The sequence below is a fragment of the Labrus mixtus genome, chromosome 8 (genome assembly GCF_963584025.1).
Source record: "Labrus mixtus chromosome 8, fLabMix1.1, whole genome shotgun sequence".
In the NCBI taxonomy this organism is placed as follows: domain Eukaryota; kingdom Metazoa; phylum Chordata; class Actinopteri; order Labriformes; family Labridae; genus Labrus; species Labrus mixtus.
The window spans coordinates 24,276,743-24,294,575 of NC_083619.1; the positions used below are offsets into that span (position 1 = coordinate 24,276,743).

Sequence of the window (17,833 nt, forward strand, 5' to 3'; positions counted from 1 at the left end):
GTGCTAAGACTTGAATCCATAGACTGTATAAAAAGATGGACAACATTACAGCCCCGCTAAAGTGAAGCCAAAACATTTGGAGCCACCCCTACTGGCTGGCTGCGGTATAGGTCGTACGCTCTTCAAGAATTAAATCCACAGATTGTTCCAGTTCCAGTTCATTTTTCAGTTCTTGAAGGCGTTGTAGTTATAATTAACAGATGTGTTATCAGATGCTTTTTTTTTTGTTCATAGATCTAATTAGTGGATGACACAGTTGAATGCTTGGGATTGACAGCTGTAGGACATGGCAGAGATATTCGTTTTGCCGTGAGTTACCATCTGTTCACAGTGCGCTCGAGTAGCAGAGAGAGAGCTGAGCGTGTGTGTGTGTGTGTGTGTGTGTGTGTGTTGACAGGAGGTGACACAGAAACTCTCCATGTGTGACCCATTTTTAGATAATTCCTGCAGTCTGTGCTGTCTCACCTCATACAGAGTGAACATCAGACATCATGATGATTCATTTGAACATGATCACCTCTCATATTCTACAGATGAGGGTAGTTTATCTGACTGCGTCAACATGTCGTTAAAGGTTTATACCTGGCCCTCCAGCAAACAGGTCAATGTGCACATATCGAGTGGGAAAGACTTTTTTTTAAAGCAATAAATTCAGACTTTTTTGATGTATAATGGAAGCTCATATTTCAATGTCGACGCCAATGTGATTAATTGTGCAGCCCGAAAAGAAATGTAAACTATCTAAAATTTCAAAGCCGTAGATTTCCAATCAAATTGATTTTTTCATTTAATAAAGTTGGCATTTTAAACCAGAATGTACCAAAGCAGTTAGGAACTATTGGCTTTAGGTCAAAAGAAAAAAGAGGCTAAACGTCACACCTCAGGAAAAACAAACATTTTTCAAACATTTTATGTTATTGCACTTCTTCCACCACTATTTTTTTTTTTTGTAAATTTTATTTCATTCAAACAAACAATAAAGTTAAGAAAAACAAACAAACAAACATAAAATCTCAAATTTTGAATGAAAAGGAGCAGAAAGAAGACTAATCTTATAATATCTGCCCCTCTTTCACAGAGCATTAATTAAAACAAAACAAAACACTAAAAGAAAATAAGTGTCTTTCTCTCTTTCATGTTGTGATCGGGTCAGAAAAAACACAACAGCCGATTGCAGACTTTATTCTGCACTATATCCTAATGACTGTTTTGTAAGTTATAAGTGCTAAATCCATCTCTCCGGAAGCAGAGTCAGACTGAAATAACCTTTATGTCAGCCTCTCATCCTAAACTTACCCATGTACACACACACACATAAACACACACACACACACACACACACACACACACACACACACACACACACACACACACACACACACACACACACACACACAAACACACACAAACACACACACACACACAAACACACATAAACACACACACACACACACACACACACACACACACACACACACACACACACACACACACACACACAAACACACACAAACACACACACACACACACTGCACTTTCACTATCGGCGCCCTTACCTGCTCTTCTCGCAGGAGGAGCAGAGCCAGGCTTTCTCCCGCTTGCTGTAGACCCGGCAGGCCTTGCACACGTTGTACTTGCAGTCGTGACACTTGCGCTTGGGGTTGAGCAGGAAGGTGAAGGGCGAGCAGCAGCGGATGCAGCAGCGGTGGTTGAAGTAACCCTGCCGTGACAGCAGGAGGCAGCGACTGCCCTCGTCGTCCAGCTCCTGCTTCAGTTCACTGAGGGGGGGGGGGGAGGAGGAGGAGGAGGAGGAGAGAGAGAGAGAGAGGAGGAGATGGTTAGTGAGAGCAGGGATGTGCATTTTAGACGGGGTAATATGAAATTAAAGGGTCAAAAATAATCTTTAATTCTGTGGTTATGTGTTTCAGTAGGTTGGATAGATCAGTCATGGGTTCCCTAAGATAAATCAGATGAATATTACAACAAGAAAATGAAATGCATAAAAACATAGAGCACGGCACACTGATCCTCGGCCTCCCTTTAATGAAAATGGAGCAGAAATTAAAGTGGTTTCACAAAGTGGGTCAATCCATCCTTTCCTGAGTATCATTTGAAGGTAAATGATGATTGAAAAAGCTGAAATGATCATTTATAAAGATATTTTAAGCTGAGGATTTACCATGTCATTCCCCTTTAAAGGCCGCCTGCTGTAGCCATGTAAAGGTTAAAGGTTAAAGAGTAGTCTGTGCTGAGTTTTGCATCAGAGCGTTTTCCTCAACAGCAGCAGTACTGATTCTGACTCAAGGTTTTTTTTTCACCTTCAGCTGAAATGAATGCATTCAACACATCCAGTAGAGCATCATTAAGAGTCATGTTTCTGACTAATTGACAGAGGTAAGCCCGATATTAATCTCTTTTAGCTCCGTTTTTGGTCTCCTCCATCTCTGAACGACACACAATCTACTAAATTCTCCTCTATGTTCCCCAGCAAGTAGCTAACTCTGTCTGCTGTTTGACCCCTAGCAGGAAGAGTAGAGCGGATTTATGAAGTTTTTGTACTCTGACGGACTGCAGACAGACAAAGACACCAACTAGCATGTTGTCACATTGGATCATTTTGAAGCTTAACGGTCTGATCTGTCGCTCAAAGGCAGTATATTTCAAAATCCATCCATCAGGTCGTCAGAAAAACGTCGAATGAATGACAATGCTGGACGATAGGTTCATCATATGAAGTGTTGTGTATTATGTGAAGTTAACCGATGACGACATTTCAATGCTGTGTTCGCCACTTGTGTCAAGTTAAGTTGAAGGTCAGATGGCTTATTTTCCACGTTTGCTGAAATATTTAATTAGCGTCAAACCTACAAAATATCAAACATGTCAACCCAAAGTCCATTTAGTAGATGATGAAGCTGAAGAACATAACATTCGTCGACAGTTTCCCAATGCCATTTTAAACTAATCTAAGAAGTTCATTGATATGCTCGCAGTGGACAAACTGGGAATAAAGACAGCTGGCCCCATAACAACAGTATTTTTCAATTACAATCGATTTAGACATGAAAACATTAAATGAACCCTCCTATTGTGGAAAAATCCTGGATTAGGAAAAGTGTTTAGGCTGTTACGAAAGGTTAGAGAGTTTGCAAATAAGGAATTATTTTATTCAGTTCAGTCTTTCCTAAAGCGATGATGAAATAACATCTAATCATTGTTTGTTTGGTCATTCATAAATCCTTCCTTCTACAGGAGGCAGGAGGGCAGCTGAAGTGATTCAGGAAGTAAACTGATTTCTCTCTCTATATATATATCTAAGTTGATATGTTTATGGGTTATGAAATTATTGGGACAACTGTGAAGCACAGAGGCATTGTGGGTACATGAATAGTAGAGGTGGGGTAAAAAATCGACAAATAAAAAGACTAAAGTGAGGTGACTAGAGATGGAATTTTATCTTATTTGACAAAACAGTTCTTTATTTAGTTTAGTGTAGTGGACGTAATATGCAGCGACCATCTTGTCTTGTCTTTATTATACATATTTTCCACATGTGTTTGATAAATGCATTTGAGGGATTAACGCAATATATATCGGCATCTGATTTTTTTCTCTCCCCTTTATCGGTATCGGTATCGGTCGGGCCCTAGTCTGCATATGGTGAAAAATTATTCTCATGATATCCCAACTCCCAAGTTGATGTTTTTAAACGTATTTTTTTTGTCACAAAAGGATGACAAACAACAAAAAGGTAACAATTCAGATTGAAGAATCATATAATTGTTATTTTTTAATTATCTAAAGTCAAAATAGTTGAAAAAATGTGTCTTTTGTTTTGACTCAAAGAACATACAAACATCACATTTACGTATGACCTTTTTTTTTTTTACTGCAAAACTCTATTGAGGAGGTACTTTTTTTTTTTAAAGTAGTGCGTACACACAAAATAAATGTGAGTAAATCATGATCTTTTTTTGTGCTCCACATTATGTGACAGACAGCAGAATTCCTCTTTTCAGACACATTTCTCTTCAGTTCTGACAGCACTAACCTTCAGGCTACATTTCTGTTACTCCAAAACTATTCACATTAGATGTGTCCATCAGAGGCCTGTCTGACTGAGAGACGGACGCCCTGTCACCACGACAACACGCGATATTACAGAAGGAAGAGTCAGAGTAAAGTGACGTCCATAATACGAGTGCATGAAGCAGTTTGTTGTTAAAAACAAACCTCTGACTCAGCAGGACGAACCTGCAGCCATGACGTTAACAGTGAAGCGACGATCCCTCCTCATCTCTCTGAATCGTCTGAGTATGTATGAAACACGATACGTACATGTCCACTCTACAGTATCTGCAGCTCTGTGCCTCACCGACCCTCGTCTGAAGGAGTTTTGTAGCTCGAGCCGCGTCAGCTGCAATAATCCTCAGAAAAAACAAGTCTGTTTCTCTAAGATAAGCTGATGTGATGTCTGCTGATGTGCGCCTGCATCTGTGTGAAACCATGAACGTTCATGCTTCTTTGCCTGCTTGATTTTAAATTGGTCCATAGTGTTCGTTTTATAAAGTAGAATATGGTAATGTTGTTGATTAAGCATAATGTAGTGTCTCGATCTGTTGAGCTGGTTACGTCAAACTGTGTGTGTGTGTGTGTGTGTGTGTGTGTGTGTGTGTGTGTGTGTCTGTGTGTGTGTGTGTCTGTGTGAGTACGCCTGTTGGCATCAAATAGAAACACGTGTCAGCTATCCCAAAGTGGTCAGGTGAATTGTCAGTAAACCAGCTACTGTGGCGTTCTCTTGGTAAACCGTGTTTATCTGCTGAAGGAATTAACAAAAGAACCTAATGATCAGTACCAATATATTTATAAATTATTTACACACACTGTCAGTCTGCTGCCACTAAAGAAAACTAATGTTCAGTTAATAAGGAAGCTCAATGTAATGCAACTTTACATAAGGATTAAAGTCCCATTAAACCATAAAAATAGACGACTATTATTAACGCTATGTGTGTGTTATTGTCAAACTGTCTGAGCCGTGCATGTCAGGATTCCTTTTTCATTTCTTGTGTTTGAAATTCAACTTCTTCACAATCGGATAAAGTTTAGAATCAAAATCTCCATACTGTTTAAATGGACTGTGACAACAACTTTGTCAAAGAAATTCATCTCATTAAGACACCAAAGAACAATTCTGAAACTTTTCCTCGATGTAATAAAAATCCAAACAAACTGAAAAAATGGAAGTCGACATTTTTCCTTTCATGCGGTTTTCCACAGACGCCCAGTATGTGTGTGTGTGGGTGTGTAAGTGTGTGTGAGTGTGTGTGTGTGTGTGTGTGTGTGTGTGTGTGTGTGTGTGTGGGGGGGGGGGGGGTGTGTGGGTGTGTGCACACGAGACAGAAACACATGCTTGCAATCCCCTAATCATCAGGTGCATTGGCAGGAAAATGGTTACTGGTGCTTTTCCCAGAAAACGTATCAGTGAGCGGGAAGAATCAACAAACAGTCAGATTGTGCTTCATTAGCCACAAAATGATTCATCACAAATTCACTCTCATGACACAGTCGGTGTACTGCTGGATTCACTGACTGTTTCTTTAATCTATCTGCTTGAACAACTATATATCGTATATTAAATGTTCACTTTGACCTTTTCCCGGAGTTTCTCCTTCCAGCCAGCTAGATTGTTTTCCCACGGTAAGTTCGAGTAAGCTGATGTGAGAACACAGCAGGAAATAATCAGGAGAATTCACCTCGAGCGAATGGGAGGGGGCTGGTGGTGACATTTCTATCCTGTGACTGGTGCATGGTGCAAAGACAGTCTGCACGCCACGGCGACTATCACCATGTATGTGACTAGACGGCTGCAACATGTTTTCTGCTCAACAGATTGATCTCCTCCACTCTTTAGTTGGTGCTGTCATTCTGTCTAACTACACCTAGCATTGATAAAAAGGGAAATATTCTAATTTTAGCGTCGTATAGAGGACTTGGTTGCACCATGTGCCACTTCCCTGTCGTTCTTTGTGTCATTTCTTGCCTCTGGAGAGTGGTGACCCCCCCTCCCGTCCGACAGGGTCAGTCTCCCGCTGTGAGGTGCATATGTGAACAGATTTCAAGAGTGCATATGTATTTTTAGATTTTAAGGAGGTGTTTGCACATCCAACTATCTCATAAAGTAGGTGCATAGGGTGACAAACTACTGCACACTACTCTTGCCAAGCTTCACCAATTCATTAGGAAAATCACAACGCTTCGTTTTTGGTGAAGCTCGGCAAGCGCAGTGTGTTGCTTTTTCCTTTACAAGAGCGCATATGTGGAAAAAAACGGCTATAGTGTCAAACCTAAAAAACAACAATTATTGTGCATCAAAACTACAAACCCCTCTTTCAGCCAAACGTAAGCGTGAGTCTCTGCACACCTGGAGCTGTAAACAACAACAGGATTATCTCCGAGTAAGCACACTGCTTTCCACATTTTAAGAAAGAAGAAAGCTCACCACTTAATCGCTTTTGGTCACATGGAAACTGAACCAGAAACCTTCCAGTTAACTCTTTTTGAGCTTCACTTCAACAGCAGAGGAAAATGATTAAGTAAACACAAAAACAGACTGAATAAGGACATAATAATTATGTTGCTGTAACGCTAATTGTATAAGTGTTTCTGTGAGTTAACATTCATTAATTCACCTTGGAATTTATGACCATTAAAATCACAAAACATAATCGACCACTGCTTCCAACCTTTTCTCTCAGCTGGGCGCCCTAGAAAAAGTTTCAGGTAGTGGCCTTTAATTCTGTCTACAAGTTCTTAGCAGGGTCATTTTCCCTCAAAAGGTCTGCGATGGTTTTGTTTAAATATCGTCTTATTTGTTTATTAAAAATTATTGGACCCAATGCAAAAAGTCTCGCAACACCGGGGGCTCCAAAACATAGGCGCCACTGTGTCTGTTTGCATTGCAGCGGTGGTTTTTTTTTACCTCTAAACCCCGGAAGCATCAATGTGTGTGTTTGCTGACTTCTTTCTTATTCAAAATGATTCCCATTGCGAAATAATTGTTGCAGCTTAAAAAAGGAAAAAACGTTTCTATAATGAACCTAAATGTATTGTTTGCCTGCTAGAATGGCTGACACTTAGGTGTACCCTGCAGCTGTATGAAACACTAATGAGATGTGACATAGCGTCTGCAGCGTCTGAAAACGAGAGACTTTGAAAGAACTGCTCCATAGCTCCACTTGAGGCCTCTCAACTCCACATAACATTAATTCAATACAGAGTTAAGTGGTGTTGTCACTTAAAACAGGTTTTTATTGGTAACAGGTTATTGACCTTCCTTGTCATTTTCTCTCACGGCAGAGTTCAGAACATACGTCTCGAGCCAAATTCAACATTAGGACTTCCTGTGATAAAAACTCAGAAGGAATTCACCGCCATTACCGGTAAGTCTATTTAACATGTTGTGTTATCTTTTGATTTGGTTCCCAGATTGTTAAAAGCCTTTTTTTGATAAAGAAAGGACTGAATCTCGTTTTGTAGGTTAATAACACAAAGGGCACGAGGAAGATGTAAACCAGTAAGGAGGGAGAGTGACATAATGGTGACATATCTTACCTATGACTAACTTACATTGGCGAGCATTTCCAACTATTGTGTCCCACCATGTCCCTCTCAGATCACACCCACATTAGCATTTAATTCTGTCTTTGTGTCCATGCATTTAGGGATTGACGCTTTGAGGAAGTCAGTCTGAGTACAACAGGAAAGGGAGGTGATTTCCCGTCCAGTGTTGTTGAACAAACTTGGGAGGAGAGGACAGAAAACACACACTGATGTTCACAAACGACTCTAATACAAACTATTCTCCATATTGTTAACAGATACTGAAAGTCAGTATGTTAATGTGTGATGTTATATGATACATTTAATTATATACGACAACCTGTTCATCAACGCTCAGCTCATTATTTTAGATTATTTAAGTGCAGTTACCAGTTGTGATAGCGAGCAGAGCTACTCAACCTCCTTGTCCGTTAAGAGGGCCGTTTTGATCCATTGTTAAGGTGGAATGACTCAAGGTTACACTTAGAGCAAAGGTGGCATTAATCAAACGTTTATCACAAATGTCTAAAGCTTAGAACCACAGATGGTCCAGATCTAACCTGAGTCGCTCCTCCTCTTTCTTGCGTAGCTTCATGTCTCTCTGCACCACCTGCAGCACATGCTCCGCCTCATTGTCAGACAGCCCTGACAGATCCAGCTTACGCCCCATTGCTGACACCACCTCCACCTCCTCCTCCTCCTCCTCCTCCTCCTCCGACTGTCGCTCAACCCCTCTGACCAATCAATCAGCCCGTTGTTATCATCTATAAGGAACAGAAAAGAAGATAAGACATGAAACAACACAAATAAGATCAGAAAATCTTTGACATTTGACATCAAGTGTCAAATTGAAAAAGAAAACTTGAGAGTGCATCTGGCTTGAACTAATACATATATATAATATAGCATACCTTCTTTTTTTTTAAAGTTTAGATTGAGTTTTAACTGCACTGCATTCAAAGTCCGAGGTGTCTGTTATTTAGCACATCCAAGGGAATCCAGTAGACAAAAAACACTGGGAGTAAACTATCCAGTATGACTGATTTAAAGTGAAATGTCATGCTTAATGATTTTTTTTATTTTCTTTTTTTTTAGAAATTTCAACGTCAGCTTTCCTGGAGACTTGTGATTTAAATCCCAAAATGAACCCCTCAGTATTAATGTTCATATAACTACCACCTTTGAAAATATGTGAGTGGGTAAAGTTGTAAGATATACTCAGAGTAAAATAAGATAATAGCTATTAAATACTGTTGTTCTTAAAATTGTTGTGAGACATTTCTTGTAAGGTGTTGTTAAGTGTGCAGACTTTCCACATTTCTGTCTATGAAACACAAATGTCCTCATCTGTTCAGTAAACACGTTAAACTGAATTAAATGCATTTTTACACCTTTATTAGGCACAATAAGAGTTCAGAGCTGTGTCCTTGTAAGAACTCCAAACTCGTCTTGAGCCACTTACACAAGAAAATCAGGGGTATTAACACTCAGCTCAGGATTTGGATTTTCTGCAATAGCATTCCTGAGGAGGAAATCTCTTTCTTTCTGTATCACTCTGAGTCAAGAAGAAAGTCCAGACCCAACTTCTCTATGACTGAAGCCTCCATGACAGCAGATCCGTGAGTCTGCAGGGAATTACAGAGGATGGAGCTATATGCTTTACGCAGACTTTTAACATAGATTTACCAAAGCTTTAATGGAGAAATATCACAGCCATAGCAACCCATTCTTCATGTACTTCAACTATGTAAACATGAAAATTAAAACATCCAAACTTTAATAAATATCAGAGAGAAGAAGCCACTTTACTCCTAAGGAATCACAGACTAAAGTAACAAGCACAAATTCAGGTACTGATTTTAAGGGAGGCTGCTTGACAAAGTATGGATGTTATTTCATTTTTCAATCGCTTCTCTTACATGTTGTGTAAAATAAAGTTAAAAACTCACCGATATCTGCCACCGGTGCGCCTTCAAGACCATACAAAGGGAGGGGAAAGCGATTCTGTAATCCGTGTGTCTCCTGGAACGAATAAAACGAGAACCTTCGCCGAAAATATGTACAAAAAAAAAAAGTTACATTAAAGCTCCATCTTTGTATCTTGTCCTCCGTACTTCAGGTAGAGGAGAAGTTTCACAACAGGTCTGATCCGTGCAGCCAGTCCAGGTTTCTGAGAGAGAGAGAAAATCAGGATCAGCCTTTCTCTTCTGAGCTGAGCGGATTAGGCGACGTGGAAGTGATGAAAGTTTGTGTTCATAAATTTCACTTTTTATGATGGAAAACAGGATTTGACTACCTCGCTAATGCCTGAGACTGATGACCAGTGTAGAGGACTTCTCTTTTTTTTAAAGAAATGTGATGGATACAGATGTATTAGAGGGCAAAAAATAAATTTAGATCAGTTACCAACATAACTGAAGGTGGGCTATAATTAACATGGGCTCATGAGTGCCAGAAATTATAATTGGGGGAGCTTTGAGGGCTTAATTGTTAAAAGAAGGAGCTGACGATTTTCTGACATAACAAGCAGAAAAAAAATCGCATTTCTCCCGAAAAAAACCCAACACATCCTATAATAGAAATTAAATGTCCGTTCCTAATAAATATACATCCCAAGCACAATTAATCAATTCTACTCATATAAAGTAGCCTACACACATCAATCACCACTAAATAATATATTTTTTTTTAAAAGCTACCACACAAGACTTAAGTAAAATAAATCATAACTTAAACTGTGAGCAAAGAAGATATAATACAACAAACTCAAGTTAGGAACACAACAGGACACCAAAACAGTTCACTGCCAACTCAAAAGTCTTACTCGCAGTATTAATGAAGTTTATCAGTCCTGACTTTCCCAAGGAATTACTTATTTTCCTCAACATTTGACATCTTGAATGCTACTGAAATATCGGTCATGACCTATTTACAGTCTATGGTCGTGACACAGTCTAATAAAGCTCGAACTTACTGTTTGTTTGTTTGTGTGTTTGTTTGTTTAAATTGATCATGGTAGTAACTAAAAACTGTACTTTACTAACAAAAGAGTAGTTTTAGACTAAAACTGTGAAAAGTGGTGTGTTAATGTTGACCCATAAATGCTAACGAGCAGCAACTTACATTTTGAGAAGCAACGGTCAACGTCAAAGAGAGCTGCTGCTTGCTGAGGGCCACTAGTGGACAGGTGAGGAACTACAGTGTCTAAAATACAGGATAGGGTGTATCAAAAAAAAAGAGGATATGGAGATGATTGACATCAACTTTATAAAAACTAAACCTGTATAATTATTATTATTATTAAATATAATATCACCGGGGTACATTTGGGAACTAGTGTTGATGTTTGTTCAGGTTGAAGCAAGTTTAAATTTGTCGATTCATTTATTTACATTTCACATGTCCACATATTCTTATAATCTATAAATTAAATGAATAATCAAACAAAGTGCATAAACTCAAATCAATTTTACAAATACTCCGACAAGTTAAAAAAAAAGCCCTGTGTGCTTGATCCACAAACCTGACTCAAAATTCAAACTAAGCTATGGCTCTACCTAGTGGTCAATGTCGGAATTACATACTTAATTACATTACACTTTAAGTTACCGTATTTCATTATTACCAAATCAAATAAAAGAAAAAAAACACACATTTCAGCTTCAACATCAGATGTATTTTTAATTTAACAAGTTAATATTTCAAGTTTAGCCTATTAATATAAAAATATTTTCGTTTTTCTTTAATCTATGGGCCAATGCAACTTATTTGCCCTTGTCCTATATATTCTTGTGGCAGACCAGAAGATGCTGACCAGGAGGATGTGGACCTTTTAGGGAAACAAACCATATTTACATTCAGTCTCTCTTCCGTCTCCAAAATATTTGCCTTAAAACGCACATATAAGACCATGTTTCTTTGTTCATTATGTAGAGGTGGTGTTTGTGCAAGAGTTTTTTTGTGTTTGAAAATAACAGTTTACACTCTACCTCGTCAAAAGACTTTAAAAAATGTTAGAGCACCTTAAAGACCTGAGCTCTCCACTCTTTATTAATCATCATATACTGTAAAAATCCCCACAAGACAAAATCACATCTGCATCAAATCATTTCAGAGAAACTGTTAAATATATAAAAATGTTTTCTTAATTATTAAAGAGTGTGTCAAAAAATATTAAACATGCATTTATAAACACAAAATACTTGAATGTACTCAGGAAGTGTTCTTCAGAAGAGCTGTATGATGTTTTTTTATCACTACTTTACTGATGTCAGTCATCATCTGAGAGAGTGAGATACTTCTCATATTAAAGTGACAACAAAACCAATATTGGAGGAGGAGATCCAACGCATTAAACCAGCACAAGTTGCTGTGTTTGTTCTTGTCCCTCATTAAATATCACTCCCATACATCCTTGATATGTTTCATTGATACAGCTTGAGGCCAAAAGAGCAAAATTATCTGTTACGCAACCAAATATTGCCTTACACACCCATCCTGTAATCTGTCTTTCCTCCTTCTAATATGACCTGAAAGATAAATCTGGTGACCTTTTGGGGGGGGGGGAGGGGGCTACTCCTGGTTTATGAACCCTAAAGTAAAAATCTACCTGGCATTGGATAATAGTAAAACCAACTTCACCTTAAGCAGCAACAGCTGTAAAAAAAACCAAGAAAATGTCTCAGTGTTGGCGATCCACTGCTGCTCATAGATAAAAAAACAACAACAACAAATCAGTAGGCTATATATTCCACCATTTAAAAAAAAAAAGTTTCAATGGGTTTCAATGGCAGGATTTGAAGTTTGGCTGTAAGTCCACATGTATTTCTACATGTTTGTTCTGTTGTTCTTGCTTAAAAAAGGATTTCAGTAATTCTACCACTACAGTAGACGTCAGCATTTAGTCTAACTGCTGCAGTCATTAACATAGTGATTTAAAAAGTACAGACATTCCAGTAAAGTGATAACCTAATATTTAAATAATTAAGTTTAATTTTCCTGACGTGTATCATCCTGTTTGTATTTTTTTTTATTTCCTCGAATATCTTGTGAAATACGGTGTAATTTAAAATGTAAGGACCCAAAATAATGAATTTAACAACCCTGCAACTTGAGAGGTATATTTCAATTCATTAATACATTTTACAAGATGCGAATTTGACCGTCTGTGTGTATGTTTAGAATATTAAATGCATTCACTCGGATTAAACTAGTCCTAAATATACGTTTTTATTATGTTGTCAGACACATATATTACACAATATTTGTCCGGCAGATGGTGATATCTGTTTCATGATCTCGATACTTGCCGCCTGTGGTGTCAAGCCCCGCCCACATCAGACTCCGCCAGGTTCCGCCCACATCTGCAGCCAGAGGTTGTTGGAGGACAGAGCTGTCACCTGAGGTCAAACATGGAGACTTTCGACTTGTCTAAACCTCATAATTCAGCGGTAATAGTTTGAAATGAAGAGTTTGAATATGAACTGAATGTTCTTTAGTTTATATTGGTGATGAAAGTACCAATATAGGCCGATATGTAGTATAATTATTTATATAGCCTAAAGCTCAGAGGACTAATAATGACTGAATTCACTACAACACAAGCTGCTGCTCATTCTTTGCAGGCAGTAGATATAATATGAACATATTTATATATATTCAAATAGTACAAGACTCAGGTGGAAGTTTCAGATTTTTTTATTTATTTCAGTGAGGTTCTGTTTTCCAAACATGTTTTTAATTCCACTCAAACCAAGAAACATGATAAAGCCTATAAATGAATGTAAAAACAACAAGACATTTTTTTTTAAACAGTTTAACTGTATACCAGCACCATCATTTATAGCCTCCATATTGGGATTTAATGACTCTATGAATATTCATGCATGCTTTTGAATATGAAATGTTACCAAAAAAACAAGCTTAATAAACATGAAATACTTTTAGGTTCAAAGAAATAAAGTCATGAATAGAAAGATCAGCAAACGTAAATTTCCTCTTTAGACAATCCTTGACCAGTTTAGACTAAACAAACATACATTCAAAGCATCTGCTCTTTATCATTTCTATTTGAATCAGAGGTCTTGGTAATGTGTCTGTTACCCCTCCTCCTCACACCCACTCGACTCTCAGCTTCGCTTTCATCTGACAGCTTATTTTATCTTGTCCTCAAGCAGCCCACTGGTATGCCAAATTGGCGGGCCGGGGTGTTTCCAAGATTTATTAGTTGAAATCCAGAAGATTGCAACACCGTAGGCCACCAGGAACAATCCCATTACATTTGCAAAGAATGCCTCGGGGGGGGAGTCAGAGTACTTTGGGTCGTTCCTTAATGTTAAAGCAAAAAAAAAAAAAAAAAAAGAGAAAAAGTTTACACATTGTGAGGCAGCACATTCTCTGTTTACATCATGTCTAAAGTTTCAATTTTAACAATTTGAGGAATGTTTTCTGGGGTGATACTCACAAGCTAAAAATGAGTCTCTCTGTAAGGCCAATGAGTGACACACATATCGTGCTACCGAAGAGAAAACGTCCAAGGAACACATGGAGGGGGTGGAACGCTGCTTTCCAGGACTCCGGTGTGATTGGAAACAAGTAGATGCTGGCTGCAAGAGCAATCTGTTCATTGACGGAGAGGGAAACATTTACTCTTGAAATATCTAGATTGTTGTCACTATGATGTGGTGTTTCAGAAAGAGAGGATTTATCACAGCTTTAAAAAAAAAAAAGAGGTTTGTAACGGTGGTTAAAAATACAGTGGTTTGAATGTAATTCTATTAGTTGCAAGTAAAAAAGAACATGAGTACTCATTACAGTATAATCTGAAATGTAGTTTAAATACCTCTATACCAAACAGTGAAACAACAGTTATGCCCAGCCAGCTGTGCAGGCTGAACAAGTCCGGGAAATTGGAACCACTTTGGGAACCAAAAACAGCCTTGAGAGCCATTACGGCGCAGAAGAAGGCCAAGGTGTTCAAGGCCGCATGGATCAACTTCACAGATTCTTTGCTGAGCTGATGGGTCCAGGGGAGTCTGAAGGCAATGATGCCTGCAAGAGAAGGCGACTCGGGCTCAGTTGCAAACTCTGTTTAACAATTAAGCGGATTTCTACATTTTGCACATGAACAAAGACATTGTTTTCATTAAGAACAGGCTCCATATCTCTATGCACATGTTAAAGTTTGAAAGGTGCATTTGTTGATTGCACCTTCAATATTAAATCAATGACTTTTAAAGGTTATATATCACGGGATGTGGGATTTTTTTTTTCTGCTGGGTTCCTGGAGAGGACTAACCTTACACTACGCAACCTAAAAGCAATATACTTCTTAGCTGTTGCAATTTTTGTAAAATGTAAAAAAGACTCACCCAGTCCATTCAAGAAAACAAAGCCAGAGAGCTGCAAGACGGGATGCCAGTTGAAATTGGCTGGTCCTCCATCCCAGGCCAAACCATCTCCATAGTTGGAAACCCATCTCAGCACGAATATTATGGTCAAAGACCCGAATGCCAGGGCGGCCGACAGAGCGACCATGAAATGATTGTGGTTCTCCATCACTAGGCAGGCAAAGGTGTCCAAGCATCAGCAGGGCGCGACTAAACTGGAGCAGCAGTCATCACAGCTATATAGATTTTAAGGGGAGGCAGGGCAGGACGGATCAGGTTCACATGATGTAAGGCAAAGGTGTGCTGTAAATTTTGTCGTCCTAAGAGGGAGGGAACAACTGACCTATTTTACGATGGAGGCAGTTTTGTTTTTTTTTGCTCAGTGTCCTCAGCCAAATATTTGTTAATTTTTACGACATGGGCGTATTGGGCTTCAGGAGTGTCTCAGGTGAAGCAAGCTGGGAAGATCCAAACAATCCTAAAGCCGCAAAAAACTTGATCTCCAACCATGGTCCAAAATCAGTGTAGGAAATAACCCCCTCACTTTTTGAAGTTGCAGTTTATGTGGATGAAAACGAACAAAGTCCTTTTTTTTCATCTTATTAAATAAACATCCTGAAATTACTGTTACCAAAACACACTTGTGATTTTGAGAAATTAATTTTCATTTAAAAACTGTATTTATTTTGGTCATTAATCTTAATTGTATTCTTAATATTTGCAATTTTTTTTGTGTTTTATGTTGCAACTTTGGCACACGCAATCTGTTTTCCTTCAAGCGCCAATGAAGTCAAGTCACATCACATCTTTTTATAAAGGCACATTTCAAAACAACAGCGACTACGCACAATGCATAAAAGAAAGAATGACTTACAACAATTATTAGAATACAGAAATAACAACAAAGGAAGCAAAAATAAAACCTGAGAAAACTGCCTATTCAGGACCAGATGACTCAACCGAGATTTTAAGTATGTGACAAAGTATTAAAGAAGTACAGTCAAATGTATTCATTCACTTTAATCAAGAATATTTTCCAATATAAGATCATCCCCATCCTGTTAAAGTGGCAGTAAACAACATGATCATTCCAATGGAATACAGCAAACCGTCATCAAAATGAAGCCAATGCGGAAGTGCAAAATCCTGCAGTTCATTGAGTGTCCACTTGAGGCTGGCTCCTGGAACTCACATACACAACTGGCAAAAAAAACAGATTTTACAGCATAAATAAATGTTTACAGCGTGGTACAAAAAAACGAAATATGTCTCTACATTAGTTATTGTCAACACCGGCACACACTGTACGGGGGGGGGGGGGGGTGAATTTTTGATTTTGAAAACAGTACATGTTAGGAGCGGAGCTGACATGATTGACAGGTGGACGCGATGTAACGGTTGGTCGAGAGGCTTCAAACCCGCCTCAGCTCCGGCTCTCAGCCTGTCGTTAGTTTGACTGAAAGTTAGGCTGAGACAGGATTTCCAACATGGCGGCTGATGCCAATGAGCCTCCGGAGCCCCCTGCAGTAACAGATGGCTGACGTCACTCAGTCTTCGTCCATTAATATTTACAGTCTATGGTTCAGACCTACTTAGTTTTAAAAAAAAGAAACTAGATACAAGGCAGGGCGTTCACAGACAAAGATCACACACACTCATTTATCCAAAAGAAGGAGTCAATTTTACTATGTTAGTTAAATGCAATGATTAAAATGTCTTGTTAATGAAGTAATGATATGTACTGGAGCTGGAATTTAATTAAACCATAGCAATAGTGACCTATGAAAAAAAACCCAGTGGAAAGATATATTAGTTATCTGCGAGCAACAATCATTTATGATGACACTGCCACCATCCTGTTGACAAACCACTGACCTGAAAAAGCCCATCAAGACTGGGGCTTGAGGTTCAGGTTGCGTCACGTTATACATAGAATAAGACTCACGCTTAAATGATTAACGGCCCAAACTTCTAGACGGAGAGGCAGCAGTTGGTCAGGGCGGGCAGCGGCACATCAAAATCCATCTCACTGTTTACAGGTTCATCTCGGGGCAGCCTGAGCACCCCCTGCTGTTCCCCCCGCTGACGCAATATAACTCAAGTGCGAGATTCGACACCAGCCATCGTCAAATTTGCTGAAGTAGGGACTCACCACCGTCATCAACAACTCAATCCGGCTCGCCAAGACTGGACTGGGAAGCACAATCCTTAACGATAGCATACATTTTGTTGTCCTGGATTCAAGTTCTGCACATATTTAACTGCCTCTATAATAACACTGATAAACAAAAATCGAATCCACATGTAAACAGAAAAGCACACACTGAATAAGTAGGTGAATCTGTGTCCATTGTTGTAATGTTCTCGCCCTGTTGAACATCATATGTTCACATTACAAGAGATCTGCATCAAACACAACATAAAAAAATAAGACAAACAGATGAAAACACCATCAATCTACTGCACAACCTAAACAGCCTCAAGAAAACATTATTTAAAAGTTTGAATGAGGTAGGCAAGAATGAGTATTTAAAACGAAGATCAGCAACATCAAGTCTCTCGTGTGCTCCGAACAGACGACCCTGAACTCCGCTATAAACATCTCCCCTGCTGTTATGAAGCCTCGACAGCTGCGCCTAAAGGAGGGCGAGTGTGTCCCCTCCAGCCCTCGCCCGCTTCGACAGGGGAAGACACTGAAAGAATTCTGACCCACTCGCACACTTCCCGGCTTTGCAACTGCAGAGCTGTTGAACAACAGCAGCTGGACAAGGCTAGTGGTACAGTATCGGTAGTGAAAGTTTTCCATCCTGACCTCAGGCAAGACATCTACTGTAGATGCTGTT

The 17,833-nt window shown here is 39.0% G+C and overlaps 2 protein-coding genes across 7 annotated transcripts in view; both read right to left on the bottom strand.

The window, feature by feature from the left end:
• Window positions 1-8,275, bottom strand: part of LOC132979470 (rab effector MyRIP-like) — a 34,254-nt gene extending 25,979 nt beyond the window's left edge. For all 6 annotated transcript variants that reach the window (XM_061045309.1, XM_061045314.1, XM_061045313.1 and 3 more), the window contains exons 1-2: window positions 8,163-8,275; window positions 1,557-1,778 (exon numbers count right to left, since the gene is read on the bottom strand). In XM_061045309.1, the coding sequence (XP_060901292.1) occupies window positions 1,557-1,778; window positions 8,163-8,272 (332 nt within the window). In that variant the 5' untranslated portion in view covers window positions 8,273-8,275. The remainder of the gene's footprint in view (window positions 1-1,556; window positions 1,779-8,162) is intronic.
• Window positions 8,276-13,283: 5,008 nt separating this feature from the next.
• On the bottom strand, window positions 13,284-15,214 carry LOC132979473 (plasma membrane ascorbate-dependent reductase CYBRD1-like). Its single transcript, XM_061045317.1, has 4 exons — window positions 14,973-15,214; window positions 14,444-14,652; window positions 14,066-14,220; window positions 13,284-13,929 (listed from the first exon to the last, which is right to left on the bottom strand). Exons 1-4 carry the CDS (start codon window positions 15,157-15,159, stop codon window positions 13,755-13,757), a joined length of 726 nt encoding a protein of 241 aa, XP_060901300.1. The 5' UTR covers window positions 15,160-15,214; the 3' UTR covers window positions 13,284-13,754.
• Window positions 15,215-17,833: the final 2,619 nt, after the last annotated feature.

Bases quoted from the DNA above. Each gene is read 5' to 3' on its own strand.
- LOC132979473 (XM_061045317.1), bottom strand. From the start codon at position 15,159: ATGGAGAACCACAATCATTTCATGGTCGCTCTGTCGGCCGCCCTGGCA. The intron at 14,653-14,972 runs GTGAGTCTTTTT...CTTCTCTTGCAG, and splicing joins TGTTTTCTTGAATGGACTGG to GCATCATTGCCTTCAGACTC. The intron at 13,930-14,065 runs GTGAGTATCACC...TTTAACATTAAG, and splicing joins GAGAGACTCATTTTTAGCTT to GAACGACCCAAAGTACTCTG.